The 18,690-nt window shown below is 45.1% G+C and overlaps 1 protein-coding gene across 1 annotated transcript; it reads left to right on the top strand.

Moving 5' to 3' along the window:
• The first annotated feature begins 9,693 nt into the window (after positions 1-9,693).
• On the top strand, positions 9,694-15,313 carry LOC118114465 (probable G-protein coupled receptor 21). Its single transcript, XM_035164889.2, has one exon. It carries the CDS (start codon positions 10,572-10,574, stop codon positions 11,637-11,639), a length of 1,068 nt encoding a protein of 355 aa, XP_035020780.1. The 5' UTR covers positions 9,694-10,571; the 3' UTR covers positions 11,640-15,313.
• Positions 15,314-18,690: the final 3,377 nt, after the last annotated feature.

The raw sequence follows: 18,690 nt of genomic DNA on the forward strand, positions 1-18,690 counted from the left end.
TCCTGTTTACATGTGTCTGATTATTAACATTATGTCCACCACGTCATACGTCGCACACTCGGGTCATGTGCCGTCAAGCAGTTGGTAACTGTCTCAAAATGCTGTGAAAACGTCCGTATATAGTGAAATTCGAACAAAACATGATGTGCAGCTTCGAGAAAAACCCGTCAGCCGCTGACAAAGTCCAACACTTCCTCTGTCAGATCCAGCACAATAACAGCTGGAGTAATATTAGCCTCCAGCGCCCCAGGCCATTCTTCAGGTGGACGATTTGACATTTACGAGCACTTTCAACCTTTCACTTTCCCAAACTCTGGCTCCAGACCTCCACCATTGTTTTCTTTTATAAATGGACCATGTGACAAAAATAAGGGCTCTTTGTTAAACAACCACGGGTCTGAAATAGCTGCTGACGACCTGTTTCAGCAGCAGACATCCCAGTTTCCCTCCATTACTCACCCGCTGAGCCCTCACTGGTTTCTGTCGTTCGAACAGGACCCACCGGTGGCTAATTGATGGTTTGCCGGTTAGTTTAAATTAGATCAGCCTGTGTTCTCCATGCAGAAATGTATTTTAAGAACGGTGAGTGTTGATGTTTCCATCCCCGCTGTGTTTTCTAACTCTACCTGCAGACCGTGCATGTGAGGTGTGAGTGGACGAAGGCCTTCGTGGATGGATTATCCGATGGAGGTGGAGATGGATGGATGATGTGATGCACGCTGGCGGATGGGTTAATGGTTGCATGGATGGATTTGCAGATGTATGGAGGACGGACACGGAGATTAAGCGGATGGGTGGATAGATAAGTCAGTGCACCTACAGCACAATGCCAGTGTACGAGCGTCCTCGCTGGACTGAACTTGTTTATCAAAAATAACCCTGGCGCCTCCGGAGTCGCACACTGCTCACATGGTGCAGTTGTGTGGTTGTTCTGCACTGACGGAGGTTTCTAGTCACACGAACGTATTCCTGAGGCTGAAGAAAATCTCGTATGTTGAGTTTGAGCGTCAGAGGAGCCACAGATCTCAGCTCCTTCCTCCACAATGTGCCCACAGAGCTGATTTTACATCACAACAGGGAAGGTCGGGTATCACAGTTTTCTCAGGTGATTCGCCAAAAAAGGTCCGGTGATCCAGATACTCCCAACCATGTAGAGAATAGAATAAAACTTTGATTTCCCTATTGTACAAATACAACAAAATGAAGTTATTATGAGTATTACTCCTGGTTGGTGGATAAAAGTTTCATAAAAGAAGCTCACACATCCCCCAGTGACCCTGAGGGAGTTTTACCTTCTAGTTTCAGGGTTAATTTATCTTCCATCTTCCACACTTTACTAAGGACTAAATGTATCATGAGATAAAACTTGACTTTCTTAGCCGTGATGAATAGACGCTACTTGCTCGTCAACACCATGGAAAGAGGTTGCATCCTTCTTTCTTTACAAACAAGTCTGTCGCAGGTCAACAACAATACTCACATCTCAGTATTTCCAGTCACGTTGGCATCATGCTGAGTATATTTATAAACCTGAGCCTCAGTGAATAGACTCCATATTAATTGGAGGCTGTGAAAACTGTGAAACTGTTAATCCTGTTGGAAAGTGACATGAAAAGCTTTGAAATCAAAGGAAATAAGCAGCTTCAAGACTTGTAATTTTGGCCCCTTGCAGAGATTTGGATGCACACACACAGTTGAGGCTCGAACACTCATTCATGCAGACATAGCATACATTCATGCATACAGTATGAACACATGCTGACACACGTGATTACTGCACGCTCGCTAAAAAAAGTCACAAAACCACTCTCGCGTTACGCACACAGGACTGCTGTCAATCGCTCACACCTCCCCCTCGCTGCACTTCATCCACACTGATTGAGAAGATCATTATGGGGGTGGGAGGCTTGGAGGGGGTAGTCGAGGTGTGAAGCGACGTTGAATAATATCCTGAAGTCATTTTTTTCCTGGCCTCGCTCCCATTAGGACAACGCAGCATCGTCCTCAATCACAACCCTGAGATGGTTTCGAGAGGTGGTCAATGTAATTAAAAACTAAAACTAGCACCTGCCCAGCATCTGGGTGAGCTGTGTGCCGCACGTTCGTCTGATTGTAAACGTGGGAATCTTTCCAGGGAGCCATTAACTGAAACGCCTGTTGGTTAACCTACAGGGAGCCGTCGAATCCACAGCCCTCCGTGTAAACAATGGAATGTAATTATGATTATTAAGTAGTTATGACGCTTGGTTGAGCAGCTTACAGCAGCACACTGGGCCTCCTGTGTTGGAGCAGAAACTCCAATTCGACTGCGGATTCTTTCGTGTGAGCGGGCTGCTGTAAGCAATGATTATTATTGGGGGATTTCTTTTTAAATCAAATAATGTGCAAAAATATATATATATATTTTTTTTTTTGTGGGGAAATCTGCCTAAATATTTTTCTGGAATCCTAAAGTCGAATTTCACCATTTATAATTATTACATTGACACAATTGGTCGAGCGTTCACGATCACTGCTGCACAGACTCTGGCTCCAAATGATGACATCGGCACAAGATGGCAGCATTTGTGTTCGAGATAATCTGGCTTCATTTATGGAAAGTGGGATTAAGTTGAGCTGCACTGTTTGCATTGTGAATATTGTAATATTTCCATATCAAAATCACCTTTGACATTTTTTGACTTCCTTCTGAATGTGTCAGTATTCTGGTCCAATCGTGATCAAGTGATTAAACCGGCCGTAAACGTTACAGTTTAATTCTTAATCTCTTGAGCAGATCTGAACGTGCATTTTGAAGATCATTACTCTCTGAATTGATATCTGGTGATCTCCCGTTTGAAAGTCCCCTACGGGCAGTTACTCTAACAAGGTCCGTGCAGTCGGTCATTAGCTCTGTTATTACACCAGCTTCCCATCTGAAGTAAAGCTAACGCACAGGAGGGTGGGGACAACTTCATTTGTCAGCACTACTCCTGGCATTCTATTGGTTGGGGGATTTTGATGAGATGCTTCATGCTCTCGGTGTGAGGACAAGAGCTGAATCTGGAGCGCAGGGAAATCTGTCACACTTTGAGCACGAGCAGAGACGATTCCGGTGCAAGTGCAGGCGTTTGAGCGAGAGCGTCACAAAATCCAAACGTGAAATCAGTAAGTCCTGCTCTCTAACCGAGGGGCCACACTCTGGGATAAAGACGTCAGCGATTTGTTTTGATTCAGTTGCTGTAACTGGTGAAGCAGTTTTTGTGAATTCTGTGTGATTTCAGAGATCTCACAACTCTCATGGATGTCATTTCAAATCCAGTCGACACAATCCAACAATACAAATCGTTTCTCGGCCGAGTGACTTTACCTGTCTGGCCTTTAATTGACTTTTATTTATTCATTTGTTCTTTTAGTGTGTTTTACCATTTGCTATTTCTTTTTTTACAGTCTCTAGATTAGATTAGATATAGAAAGTTGTGCAGGTAGGGTTAGGGGGGGTCCCTTATATGCCAGGGACCCCCCCGCTGGTGGGTTGCGGCTGGGCAGGCCTCTTGGATGGGAGAGACATTTTCCTCCAAGTACCTGTGGTTCTTTTTTAAGAATGGACTCAGTTTAAACTTATGATAGTGTGGTGCTAATGTGAGTACTTTGTTATTTGTGAAACTTATACCAGAGTATAATTTGACATGCTCCAAATTTCCTCATTACAACTCAGGCAACAGGCTGATCCCCTAAAATCATGACTTTATGCTTGTGATATTTAAATATTACGACTATATTCTCGAAATCTTTCTTCAACGTGGCCTCCGATACTCTGTTGCCCTTTTGGACAGAAAAGAAGTTGCTTGGGCTGAATTTCCCAACATCCACCGTTATTCTCACACAAGCTCCTGAAACCATTCTCCAGTTTGCACATATCTATTTCAGGTCGTTAAGACGAGTGCTCTGAGGGAACAGCAGAGCTTCAGGGTAGAGCTGGAACAAGCGGATGCAGATATACTGTAAATTTATTTCAAGTCTTAGTATCAACAGAGCAGGAGTTTCGTCACCTAAAGCAACTCAAAGGAACATGAGAGGAAACTGGAGAGATACAAAAGCTTGATTACCGTCTGGAACAGAAAGACACTGTGTTCATGTTCGTGTTTTCATAAGTGTTGGCTCTGTGGTCATTTCTAACAGAACCAGGAGAGACTGTCTCTCTCCTGTCTGGGTCATTTTCAAGCGTCAGACACTGGGATCTGTGAGTTGAGGTTAGTAAATCGACTAAAACCTCTGCGTTCCTAATCCCAACAGAAAGCTGTGATCGGCTCGGCTGCTTCTTCCAACGCGCATCAATGAGACCTTTTGTAAACATAAAAAAAAGGTCAGTTTTTCAGATATCTGACACCAGGTTTTTTTTTTTTTTTTTTAATCCTCTTGAACCACTGTTGTTCCAGCAGTGATTCATGTGGTTAATTTCCAGTTTAGATGAACACACAGTCAGACATACACACCACGCTCGCCACTGACCTTAAACACAACACGAGGTAACATCAAACTAATCATCTCCAGCGCTCCTCGAGTTTCATAATACTTTTTTTTCTTGCTGTTAAAATGGAAAATCCTCAATTTCACCCTTGTGAAAAGCTCAAAACCCCAAAACGAATCCATTCACCCACTGACCCGCTGACAGGGTCGTGTAACTGAGGTGAGATGAAAGTATGAAATTACGGCCGTGTGGAACAAACATCAGATTATTCCACACGAGTGATGAGAAAATGTTCTGCTTTGAAATCAACATGAATTCAAGCTGATACAAAACCTGAGTGTCACGATAAATAAAACACACATCTATGGTTTATTCTGTTGTGCCACAATTCAAACTCATTACAGCGATTTTACCGTCATTTGGACTTTGCTTTCTTTTTTGAGTTAACGGTGTGTTATAACATCTATAATGTAAAATTCGATGTTATATGAGTTGATGGGATAAATGTGAAGGTGAACACAGTACAAATTTAAATTCATACCTGACAGGCAGAGCGCGAGGGCTTAAAGAAACGGAGCGACACAGAACAAGATTTTTTAAAAAGACGAATGCGATGAAGTCGACTTTGTGACACCCCCTCGGCCCCCTGCCGCAGCGTCATCGGTCAACATGACACTGCTCCGACAGTAATCGGCTGCATCCTCCTTTAATAGCGTGTGTTGTGCGTCCGAGGCCTGTGTTTGTGCGTCTGTTGACAGCGAGGACACAGGATTGGCCGTGCAGACTCGCGCTGTAAACGTTAATTGCCCGTGGCGACAGGCAGGCCTTCCCCCTAATGAACCATGTGCCGGAGGTTAATTCGATTTGGGCGAGGGCCCTCATGGGTCACATCGCTTCTGTGCAGGAGAAGAGGAGCTGCCGGAAAAATGGGGCATTGATACCTGAGAGTGAATTTATGAAACATTGATGTACATGAATTATCTACGAAGCTGTTGGGTCGTGAACAGTGTAGACCAGCATTTTTCAATATGTTTTGCCAGAACTGCTCTGCGCAGCCCCTCCCTGATTTCACACTATTAAACACAACTGACAAAAAGTGATCTGATTGTAAAGAAAGGAGAAACAACTGGTTTTGATTAGAGTCCGAATGTATGAAATGGGTCCAGCTGTTTTAAGACATATTATTGAAGAATTGTAAATTCAGTTCTTTGTCAGTCACAGTAATATGTACAGGGTAATTTTGACTTGTCAGCTTTTGTGTAAAACCTCAATGAACCTGCAGCTTCCAGTCACTGACGGATTTACCATCAAAGGAGAGGACTATCAGTTTGGTAGAAGACTTCTTCTGTTATTGTTTATCCTCATTAATTGAGCCCTGGAGCTGAAATAGGATCAAAACAACTTTCATCATGGCGGACCACTGTGTTTTCTGTGTGAAGCAAGAAAGCGAGGAGGAACAATCAGATTAGTGAGTTGGCATTCATTCCTTATTCCTTATTTATTTGTTTAATTTTACAGACCAGAAACCACATCCAGAGCCTTGTCGCTTATTTGCAAATGAGCTGTGAACTTTGGATTCCTCTTCAGGACACGGTGTCATGATCAAAGTGACCTGTTAGAAGTTCTGTTTCGTAACATGACAGCAACTGTGCCACCTGACCATCCGAGATTATATAACGATTACTGGTGTTGGTGAAAAACCCCTTGAAGGCTGAACAAACAAACAGAGTGGCCTTCATGAGAGCAGGAACTTCCTTTATTACATAAAACCCCTTGAATTTCCCACATTAACAGAAGATAAAGATGGATGGGAAGATCTCCACTTCCTCCCACTTTCTGGAAATGAAGCCAAAATATCTTGGACACAATCTTATCAGGGGAACATGCATCAGTGTGAGAAGAACTACTTAAAGTGACAGAAACCATCCGTCCATTGATTCACTGTCTTCTGTTTCTCTGAGCTCGGGATATTCCAGGCATCCTTCTTTCAGGACATTCCTGTCATGCTTTCCTGCTCTTCCTGGAGAAACCAGAGGAGTTCCCAGAACAGACCACATGTGAAGACCCTCCTGCGAGTTCTGGCTCTTCCCAGTTGGATGCTTCTGGGAAGTATCCAATGAACGACGTCTAGACGGCATCCTGATTCGATGCCCGAACCACCTCAACTGTCCACCTTCGACCTAAAAGGAGCAGCGGTTCTACTCCGAGCTCCCTTCTTGATGTCTGGACAGCCACTTGTATCCGTGACCTTGTTGTTTCGGACACTGCCCAGAGCTCGTAACCATCGGTGATCTGGTTGGAACGCAGATTGACCGGTGAATCTGAATCTTGCTCAGCTCCCTCAGCGGTCCAGTACAACGTCTGCATTACTGCTGATGCTGCACCAACCATGTTGTTCTTCTTCATATACAGCCTACGCTCTCAATCTTTCAACCTCTTTCCTGTAGACTGTTTAATACAGGTACAAGTTTGATCTTTATTGTGCAACGACAAAATCATTAATGTGAAATTCCACAATGAAAGCCGCCGGAGTTTTGTTGTTGAAGACACTCTGTTACAAGCTCTTCTTTCCAGACACTTAGTCACAAGGTGGTCTCCCCGCCGGTCTGCCTGCAGCCTGCGGCCTGCTGCCTGCTGCCTGCTGCTGTTGAGCAACGGTGTGTTGACTTGGTAACGTGGTGTTACAAAGACTTCAGATGTCAGACAACTGCCTGCTTGTTCAGCCGCCTCAACCTTTGACCTCATAACTCGGCCAGATGTGACACCTCTGACCCTCGGCCTGGAAAATAAAAGCAAAACCAGACGCAAATGGGCTTTGGTAACCATGTCAGTGCTCACCATATGGTTACAAAAGCAGTATTTGTTCGCCACCAACAAACGGCCTCGAAGGGAAAGACGTTCTCGCCGTCGACAAAAAAAAGTTCATGAGATGCTCTGGGCTTTGGTTTAATGTGGTGAATCAGCAGACAGCAGAGTTTGGTCGTGACGCATTAGGCTACGGGACTTGAGGTGCTTTACTTGTTTTTTTGCATTCATATAAATTGTATTAGGAAAAAAACGAGACCTAGGTTTGGCATTTCCAGGGAGGACATGAAAGAGCAGCCGCAGTCACTAATCACAGATTGAATCGTATTCAAATATGAAGGTTTTTGACAGGATATGCAGGTCGTCTTCCGTGTTGTAACCTCCTAGTGGGTCAGGGCAGTTTCACGTCTTCCTTTGTTTTCCTCGGAGCATGTTTTTTTTTGTCTGACCAAAAGAGACGATCCGTGGTTTAGTCCGTTTGCAGAGTGAAAACACTTTAATGGATATTTAGGACTTTCAGACCAGTTTTGAAGATTTTTGATTCCCTTATTTCTATTATAATGGAGGAATTTTCCATCGTAAATGAATCTGCTCAAATGCAAAGTAAGCAGATGATCTCCGTGGGGAACAAGGGGCGCATGTGCATGTTGTGTATCCACCCCATAGGAGCATTATACTATTTTATTTTTACGGTAAAATGACAACTGCTTCAGCCTTAAGCTAGCAAAGACAAGAGCGTCTCGCTTTTTAAGATGGAGCCCGAAGAACCAAAGCTATGTGCGCGGTGAGACGCCACCAGGGCCGGGTGGGAAAATATGTATTTCTGCAATGTGTGTGAACTGACTCTTTAAATCTTTTATCTACCACTGCCTCGCTGTGGAGGGATTTTTGCGCATGCATGCACACACGCACATGTCTGTGTGTGTGTGTGTGTGTGTGTGTGTGTGTGTGTGTGTGTGTGTGTGTGCATGTGTGTGTTGCAGATCAAGATGACAGTCTTCCCTTTTTCTTTCTCGCCTTAACTGGCTCGATCTCTCTCTTCTGACCTTTATCTTCCTTCCATCTTTTCACCCGTCACTCCGTCAATTACACGCCGGTAACTGTGGGAATTCTCCTTGAAATCAAAAGAATCCCTTCACATGTGCCTCTGAACATGTGTGTGTGTGTGTGTGTGTGTGTGTGTGTGTGTGTGTGTGTGTGTGTGTGTGTGTGTGTGTGTGTGTGTGTGTGTGTGTTGCAATGTCGCTGCACTTGCACGGATTGAGTCCATACATGAGGGAAGCCTGCAGGAGAGGGTGTATATTTGCACGTGAGTGGGTGTGAATGGCCTCCGTAGAGAGGGAAACCTGCTCGCTGCTCACTGGCCACGAGATGTGGAAGGGGAGGTGCTTCCCTGCGCTGAGCGGAGCGAAGGGGGTTCGTGGAGATGAAGAATACAGGGATGCAAGGACATGGGGGAGGCACAGTTACAGTAACAGTCAAGACGAATCTCATGAAGACGGAACGAGAAAGTCACGGCAGCAATAAGTCTCATTTAACTTTGATAGATGAATTAACCTCCATCACTGTTTCTGGTACACAAACATACCAACACTGGTTAATGTAGGATGACACTTTCAATTACATTCAACATTAATTGATCGTTTGTTAAGTCTGGTCCTGCAGATATTAGTTTCCTCTGACTGAGAAAAACTCACCTCTGAAGCCAGAAAATGCAGAAATACATCAAACTGATTCTTTGACAGATTTTTTTTTCCAAAAACAAGACTTCATCCTCGCATCTCCACGACTTCCCAGTAAAATATCTCGGACGAGCAGAAAAGCCAGTGGGTGATATTGGGTTTTTTGACAAATTGAAAAGGGGATGATTGGACGGCTTTAAAGATGTATGGACGGGAAGTGGGATCACATTGATGTTGTTGCATTAGGGCAACAGGAGAGAGGGAATAATTAAGAAACAGGGAGAAAAAGCATTAAAAACACCCAAAATGTATAATTTACCAGAGCAGCAGTAGAAGTATGTTGCCTGATTGAATTGATTACATTTAATTTAGTTTGTGAAAAACAATGAAAAACATCTCCAACACAATTTGACAGAATCTGAGATCTGAAATCTTCTCATCTTGTCAGATACCGGCCCATGCTGTTCAGTGGTAGTACAGCAAGTGTCAGATAGAGGGAGGAAGAGGAGGGCAGTCCGACTTAGTGGTATGTGTGAGAGAGAAAGAGAGAAGAGGGGGAAAGGAGAACAGGGAAAGGCAGAAAAATGTGTGTGTGTGTGTGTGTGTGTGTGTGTGTGTGTGTGTGTGTGTGTGTGTGTGTGTGTGTGTGTGTGTGTGTGTGTGTGTGTGTGTGTGTGTGTGTGCGAGCGAGTGAGAGCGAGCAGGGGGAGGAGAGGGAAGCAGCAGTGCTGCATCATCACTATGCCACTACAGCAGAGAGGACAGGCAGTTTACTGCCCGACTGTCTGACTCTCTCTCCCTCTCTCCCTCTCTCCCTCTCTCTCACACTGGAAGTCTGCCGGCTGCCTCTCGGCCTGAAAGAAGCTCCACAGAGCAGAGACCTCCGTGACGTTCTCCATCACCTCTGGATGTTTGCCTCGTCTGTTTCTTGGACTTTTGCTGCTGGAGACGCTGTGTGTATATATATGTGTGAAAGTGTAAGTGTGTGTGGTCATTCTTGTCACTGGACTGTGGATACTGCTGCTTCCTCCAGATGTGACGCTGTTTGTTTGGACTGCCTTGATTTGTTTGCTCGGACAGCCGTCACTGTCGGCACGAAGGAGTTTTAACATCGGGGCTGCCAGGAAATTCCAGCTTTGTGTTTCCCTCCCTTTCTCCTTGCTGCAACCAGAAGTCAACGAGTGGAGGTGGATGCTTGTGTTTTCTTCTGGTGCCTGCGTACCGGAGCAGAGTGCTTACCTCAGGGCTTGTAGTGCAGGGGGTTATGATAAACAGCTGCAAAGTGAGAACGACCGGCACTGCAGCATCACACTGGCATCTCTTGTTCTACATTGGGGACTTCTTTCGCCTCTCAAGGTTGCACACATGCACATATTTCACCCCCAGCAGCAGCAGCAGCAGAGCCTGACTGCGTTTTGCACACATGGATGGACTCCTGCTTCTTCAGGGACGGGCTCCCTCCCCGCTGAGGAAGAGAAGGTGCTGATTTAAGAACAGGAGGCACGCTTTGTTTCCGGAGCAGAGGACGGGACAAGCAACTTCAGAATTAACAGAGACTTGAGAAAACAGGATGAGGGTTGAGTTGAGCTGAAACTGTCCCCCCCCTCCTGCTCCTTCCCTCCTCTAGTTCAAACATGAACGCTTCCTCTAATGCGAACCAAAGCAGCTCTCCCCCGTTCTGCCTGCTGGGCGCTGTGGGTTACTCCCATAGCCTGGATACATGCGTACTGGAGGTGGTTGTCATCCTCTTCCTCACTGTGCTGATCATCGCCGGCAACCTGGTGGTGATCTTCGTCTTCCACTGCGCCCCTCTGCTGCACCACCACACCACCAGCCACTTCATCCAGACCATGGCGTACGCTGACCTGCTGGTGGGCGTAAGCTGCCTGGTGCCCTCGCTGTCCCTGCTCCACTACCTCCGAGGCCTGAACGAGGAGTTCACCTGCAAGGCGTTCGGCTACATGGTTTCGGTGCTGAAGAGTGTTTCCATGACATCCCTGGCGTGCATTAGCGTAGACCGCTACATCGCAATCACCCGCCCATTGTCCTACGCCACGCTGGTGACACCCTGCCGGCTGAGGGTGTGCATTGTCCTCGTCTGGGTTTACTCCGCTCTGATCTTCCTCCCATCCTTCTTCGGCTGGGGGAAGCCTGGCTACCATGGTGACATATTTCAATGGTGCGCAGACTCCTGGAAGACAAACCCAGGGTTCAGCACCTTCATCTTGGCGCTGCTCTACGCGCCAGCGGCGCTCATCGTTTGCTTCACCTACGGGAGTATATTCAGGATCTGCCGGCAGCACACAAAGGAGATCACCCAGCGCCACGCACGCTTCTGCTCGCAGACGGAGGGTGACAAGGGCGAGCGAGGGGAGCGGGTCGAGGGCTGCCCGGACAAACGCTACGCCATGGTGTTGTTCCGCATCACCAGCGTCTTCTACGTGCTGTGGATGCCGTACATCCTCTACTTCCTTTTGGAGAGTGCTGGACTGTATCACCATAACGTGGCGTCCTTTCTAACGACGTGGTTGGCGATTAGCAACAGCTTCTGTAACTGTCTCATCTACAGCCTCTCTAACAGTGTCTTCCGGAAAGGTCTCGGCCGCCTCTTCAGCCCCTTGTTCCCGTCCTGCCTTGGCTGCGCCGCCAAGAAGGCTCCAGCTCCCGTCTGCCCGCGACCAGACCCTCGATGCAAAGTATGATTCCTGGCAACAACGAATTTTTGGTCTGGTCACTTTGGAGGCACGGCCCTCTGTGTGTGCTCAGCTGCAGAGCATGACAAAGGTGTTTGTGGTCCCGGCATTGAAATGTGTTGAGGACCTCCTGCACGGGGCACGGAGAGGTGCCCGTGCAGACGCCTGTTGGTCGTGTCAGAAGCTGATTGTGCGGAAAAAAAACTGAGGCTGTAAAGTTTCCTCTTGGATGCTCATCAGCGTGATGCTGCAGCAATGACAAACTGATGACACAGAGTAAAGAAGTTTGCTGTTGATAGCAAATTAGATTTGTGTATTTTAATTAAATTGATTTAATGAACACTCCTGCACTGACTTAGGAACTCCCAGATGCAAAAAAAAAAAAAAAAAAAGGACTTCACAGTGCGACTTGTGTTGTGCAATATACTGAAATGCAAAAAAAAGTTTGAATCTTGATCTTTTCACGCCTGACTGAAAAAAAAAATCTGTACATTGTTTTGGTTCTTCCAGGGTAGAAAATGTTTAACACTTGAAACTGACTACTGATCTGTTTCCCCCGAGATACTGACGAGCGAACGAGTGACTGAAATCATGTGTTAATCAGCCATTCAGTGTGTGTGTGAGATAAAAATGTGTGTCCGATGGACTGTAAGCTCATTTCCCAGAGAGAAGATTGAGGTTTATTCTGGAGCTTGTGTGTTTTATTCAAAGGATTCCTCTCCTTTGAAGCTGGGTGTCGGTGGGAAGCTCCGAGTATGTTTACACAGTCTCGGGTTTTGCATGGAAATATTGACTTAAGAATTAGCTCTACTTTCTACGACGGCTGCTGACCCGGGAAGTCTCCCTGTCGGCACACGGCGGTGCAGCCTCGTCAATGAGACAACAAAGTGTAATTATCTGGGAGAGTTTTAATCTCTCTGCATCTCCTCCTCAGGTTTATCAGCTGTTCTCCGTTCGGCCCCCCGGGGCTGTTGCTCTTTTATCTCAGCTGGATCGCGATGTGACTTAAATCACAAGTCACATCGCAAGATAATCACCTCCTGACCTGTTACGCAGTCGTCGTCGGGGGGTTGATAATCAAGCTGCTGTCTGCCCGGGACCCACACGGGCTCCGATTTAAAGACTAACTCCATTGTGATCTTTGACGTTGCTGCTGTTCCGACCGGTGAGGAGCGGCGGAGAGGATCCGGCGCTGTGCTCCACGACCCCGACCGCAAGGGTGCAAGAGGGTCGGAGCACTTTTCTGAGAGCTTGTGGCTTTTTGGCTTCATGTAAATACACTTCAGAGTGTAAATATTTAAACAGCGGCTAAATGGGCCTTTCGGGGGAATTTCTCGACCTCCAGGATTAGAAACGATTTTGTGGAGAGTGCAATGTTTTTTTTAAGATGATTTATTTGTCACAGCTAAGAGGCTTGACACTGAAGCTGTTTATTTAAGTGTTCACAAGGAGAAGTGTTTCTTTATGCGCTGCAGGAAGATTTAAGACCTTGAACTTACAATTTAAGACGTAGAGTTTGCTTTTGAAGTCCCGGTGAAATATTTCTGACGGTGTCTCGCTCCTTGATTTTTTACATATTTGTAGAAATGGGAAGAGATAGAAACTGAATGGGAGGATTGTTCCGAGAGTCATGATGTTGCACAGCCAAAAATATGTCTGACTGATATGGATTTTTAGGGGCTGATACTGAAAGTAGAGACTAAAGAAATTTAGATCAGGATATATTTTTATGTACAACGATTTGGTAGTGATTCCTAATCAAACCCTTATAACATAAAACAAAGAAATATAACCAAGGCTCAATATTTAAGAGTTTAACCATAAACTTGATTATAAGAAAACACAAATACTATCAAATACATAGAACTCAGATGGCAAATATTGGAAAAAAAATCTGTTTTGATAAACAATCATAAATTTATCACATTTTTTTAACAGAATATCTTCGGGTTTGAAAAAATAAAGCTACTTTGAGACTTAAGCTTTGGCTTTGGTCAAAGTTTTACTCTTTAAATCAGTTTAAACATCTAAAAATATTTTGCTGCAAAACTGTAGAATTTCCCCCAAAAGTTTCGCAGCACTCAAACAAAGTGCACTTGTGTTTGGTGATCAAGTTGATGTGGTTATTGATTTATTTAACAGGGAAAGTTCACATGATGAGATTAATTATTACTGTAAATGTACCAGAGGAACCTTGCTGTCGCAATTCTTATACTCACTTCACAGAGAAACTGAGAATTACACAGCTACAGTATATCAGCTTCGAGCTAACTGACACTAAATCTTCAACTGTCATATGGAAACTCACGATAATATGATAAATAGATAAGAAAGTTGCTAAATCCAACCACGATGGAGACGAACTGAAACCTGCTGAACCTGCGAGCTCAATCTTGTTAAAAGATGGCGAGTGATTTGTTGTGGTTCAGCACCTGTGCTTTGGATTCACATATTTTTATTAAAGAGTCGGTGAAGTTATTTGAATTTAAATCTAGCAACAAATGGTAAATGACAGAAAGCTACAGAAAAGTAAGACTATTAAAAGGCAGGTTGTAGACTCAACGTTTGAAGTTTGGTGTATTACAAAGATTATCCAGCTATTCTCTAGAGCGTCCATTTGATCATACTGTGCATTAATTCACTGAATAATGTTTACATTGTGTATTAAATATGTATTAATATAATTTAAAAATATATTCCAGGTAAAACTTTGATGTAAAAATATGAAAGAAAATGACAAATCCACATTTATTGTCACAGGTGTGTGAAAATCTCCTAAAAGCTGTGATTGACAGTTCCTTCTTGACACAGGAAACAGCACGAGGTCCATTTGGTGACTTTCAGTTGGATCACATGATCTTCCTCGGCAGTCGGGCTCATTGCGCTGTCCTGAAATTGTAAATGTTCACATGAAATGAATTTGAATTAAATATTCATTTAAAATAGCCTCGTTTTATTGCATGGTGACAGTAAGATTAGCTGTTGCAATGATGATGATGATGATGATGATGATGATGATGATGAAGGGGGTCAGACTAAGGTCAGGGTTCAGCTGTAGGTCGTTTCCAGAGACACACCAGCTGCTGGCAGCAGGGATGGAACCTCCTCCATCCCTGCTGCCCTCAATATGTTTAGTTCTAACACTTTTCCATGTGACCATATGTTTCTGTACGTTCGCTGTGAAGGTTTCAACTTGTCCTGTTCCTGCTTGTGTGGCTGCGAACACTTCACCTGCTTCAGTCCGGCCCTGGCGTCGGTCTCGTGATGCTGCCGAGAGCAGTTTACCGACCGCACGCCTTGTCCTCGCATCATAACTGCTGCTGTGTAACACACACGATATCGAAGCGTTCCTGTTTGTCACGGTTCATGTGAGAGAACGAGAATGACCCTGGAGAAAAGCCTCTGGCCTGTCGCTGCTGACGGGTAAATAAACGAGCTAAAGCACCAAAGGTCTCAGTAAATATAGTTGTCTCCACTTTTGTGTTGATTTCCCCCCCCCCGACAGCAGCGTGAGGCCGCTCTGCTTTTAACCCTCAAACCACAACAAGTCAGTAAAAAGGAGTAAAATCCCAATGAAAGGGCTGAATTAACTGTGGATAAGTCATTTATGGAGCTACTTCGATCTGCTGCAGATTCTTGTGTAATAGTGGCTGTAATTATCTGATTAAAATGAGATGTGAAAACTGTCTTTTGTGTTGATTTGTGTCTGGAAAGCTCAGTTACCTGACGCTGCTTCCAGACCTGCACTGAACTTTAGACATGTCCCTGAAATTATCTGGAGGATCTGTGCGTGAGAACACAATAAAATGCATCATAAAGAAATAAACACATAACTTTGCAACATTGCATTTCACAATAAAACATCACAAACACTGGGTAAACGTTGGTCTTCGGGGCTAAGTGGTAATGAATGGAATAAACCAAATCTGTGTTTGCCTTGATGAGTTAAATGAATCACAATTAATCCACAATAATGATGAACACTCAGGTTATTACATCTTGCTGGAGCAGTGTTTGTTCTCCAGCAGACAAAGATCACAAAAAAGTTGATGGAAGATAAACTTGTGTCACCGAACTTGAACTCATGAACAATTGTGGGCAAACCTGCAGAGCCGGTGGTTTCTGCTGATAAACATCAGGTGTTGTGAGAGCGAGTGTCCGGGTGATGACACCGACTTGTTGACACAAGGAGACTGAGCTTGTGGAACAGTTTGACGAGTCGATGTCCGGCCAATTTCTTGGATCAAATCATTTCAGATTCACTGTTAGCGTAGGGAGCCGAGGTGTGATTACAGCGTCTCTTTAATTCCTCCTGCTGATGATCGGACTGCGATCCCCTCCTCTGTCTCGAGAGCGTTCCCCCCCGCAGCAGGGTCCTGCTTCATCTGGCTCACATGACCGTTACCCTTCTGTGCCAAGTGGCCGTTCCCACCGCGCTCACATGACACGACTGTTTGTGTTTGATGCCACTGATTGGGCTCACATGAAACGTTAATGATCAGGGGAGAGCACGTTAAGAGTCCCGTGTACAATGCGTGATTACAGTGAGGTCCCAACCGGTGAGGTGCGGAGCGCAGAGCGTCCAGAACACACATGTTGTGATGGGTGCGGACCTCGTTGGAAAAAAGACAAATGTGATTTTCAGCCCAAAGAAACGCCTTTAAACTAACAGTGAAACTCTCCAGCACATTCAGTTCAGTTCAGACACTGATGCATGTTTGTGTTTTCAAAGATAGAACTCAAACATGAAGGGGATCAACCTGGTCAGTGACCCTGAGTTTTAAGAATGTACAAAAACCAACAAATAGAAATCAGAAATAATAATTTAATAAAAAAAAAAACCTCAATGCCTTCATTTACTCTCTGATTCAAAGGAGTATTTTCCCAAATATTAAATATATATATATAAATTATAATTGTCCCTGAATCACCCAACCAATATATTGATTGTGTTCATCTGATTTTGAGCAGCAGCCCACAGCGTGAAGACTCTAAGGATCATTGACTGCCTCATATTTCTCTGACTTCTCATCCTGAGTGTGTGATCGTGTCTCTGACTTCTGTCAGGATTTCCTACAGAAGCAGTTTCAGGATCCCACGAAGCCTCGTCGCTCACAACTTTGATCCTGTTTCAAAAACATGTCATGTCAAAGATTATGTTGTTATTTTCCTGTGGGAAAATCCACGATGTTGTCAGACGCAGTCAAGAGTTACACAGAGCCCCTCGGGGGAAATGTCCTTTTTTTTCACAGAGAGGCCGACAGTGCCAAATTTGGACCAGGACTGAGAGCAGAGCACGAGTGGGGGGTTAGAAGTGGGTCTGACTTGACGAGTTTAGCTTGGAACGGTCTGGCTCTCTTCCGCCCACACATGATCATTTTCAACGGGATCTGGCACGAAGCAAAACAACTTGAATGTTCCTCTCGAACGTTTTGCACTGTGGGAGGACTTAGCAACGAACATGTCGAAATCGTAGACTGTAAAAACAAAGATGGACGACGTGTCTCCACTTCCTCCCACTATCGAGAAGTGAAGCTAAAACACGAACACATGCGCCATCAACGTTATGTGAAGCCAGAGGATTTGAATGTTTACATTTGAACATCGTTCTCCGTCTATTGGTCGGACTAACATTTGGTCCGTTGGTCCGAGGCACCTTTCATCCCTGTTTCTTTTAGTGTGGATGTATGAATCGGTGCGTCGCTATGGAAACTTAAAACCTGAAGTGGTGTCGTAAAAGGGCTGTGTGTCATTAAAGAGGGGAAAAGCTTGTGATGTGACTTTACGTCCTTAATGTTTTTCAATTTAAGCTTCCAAAAAGACAGCTTCTCCAAAATCTGATCCTTGAACCGTCACAGCAGCAGCTTTGGTAGTTTTCACTTATCTGTTGACGCCGTTGAACACAGCAGATGGTCTGATGTGGGGGGGGTTTTTAGCGGCTGTACAGTAGATTCAACAGCTTTCGGCTGGTAATGAGATTACTGTAACCTTGTTATCGGCAACCGTTTTTTTCTTTTGAGTCTTGTGCCCTGTGTCAAAGCATCTGTGTCCACTCTACGTTGTCTCTAGAAAGACACTGTCCACTGTCAAAACACGTATACACATACATCAATGTCTGTGTCCCATCCGCCAACATGGAGGAGGAGGGGTTTATGACCCTACACTGCAGCCAGCCACCAGGGGCCAATCAATATGCTTTGGCTTCACTTTTGAAGCTGCACACATATCCATATATGTCTCTGAGAGTTTAACTACAACATTTTAAACCTTAAAATGATGTGACAGGTTCTCTGTGAAGTTGATAACCCGTCTCACCTCAGCTCCCCTGATGTTGACAGGGTGTGTGTGTGTGTGTGTGTCTGTGTGTGTGTGTGTGCGTGTGTGTGTGTGCGTGTGTATCACGAGGAGAGAGAAGTGATGTGTGCAGAGTGTGAATCAGACTGGTCAGGGTCCAGGCCTGGGGGTGTAAAGTGGTAACACTGCAGCTCAGTCACCCACGTAGCTCGTTAACGTTTGATCGTGTGCTCGCTTATTGATTATTCATGTCTGAACAGTGTTTGCATCACCTCTGAAACTTAATGTCTACACCTCTGCTGACAAGTGGCATTGTTTGCAGCGTGGTCCTCTGATTGGCTGTATTGTTGATGCTGTGTAGTGTGTGTGTGTAGTGTGTAGTGTGTGTGTGTACGGGGTGGTTGTGTGTTGTGTGCTTAGGATCCTGAGCGATAAGAAGGTGGGGGTCCTATCTGTAATCAGAGAGACGGAGGCGGGTGAAAACAGCCTGTTCATGCTGCTGGTAATTCTAATGGCTGAGGAGACGAGGCTGGAGCCAGGACGACTCACCTGACTGCTATCACACACACAGACACACACACACGACACAGACACACACAGGCACACACACACACACACAGACACACACACACAGACACACACACACACAGACACACGGACACACACAGACACACACACACAGACACACACACACAGACACACACACACACACACACACACACACACACACACAGACACAGACACACACACACACAGACACACACAC

Source organism: Hippoglossus stenolepis, chromosome 9, assembly GCF_022539355.2.
Source record: "Hippoglossus stenolepis isolate QCI-W04-F060 chromosome 9, HSTE1.2, whole genome shotgun sequence".
NCBI classification, from domain to species: Eukaryota; Metazoa; Chordata; class Actinopteri; order Pleuronectiformes; family Pleuronectidae; genus Hippoglossus; species Hippoglossus stenolepis.

What these genes read in the sequence shown, in the direction of transcription:
- LOC118114465 (XM_035164889.2), top strand. Translation starts at nt 10,572, where the DNA reads ATGAACGCTTCCTCTAATGCGAACCAAAGCAGCTCTCCCCCGTTCTGC.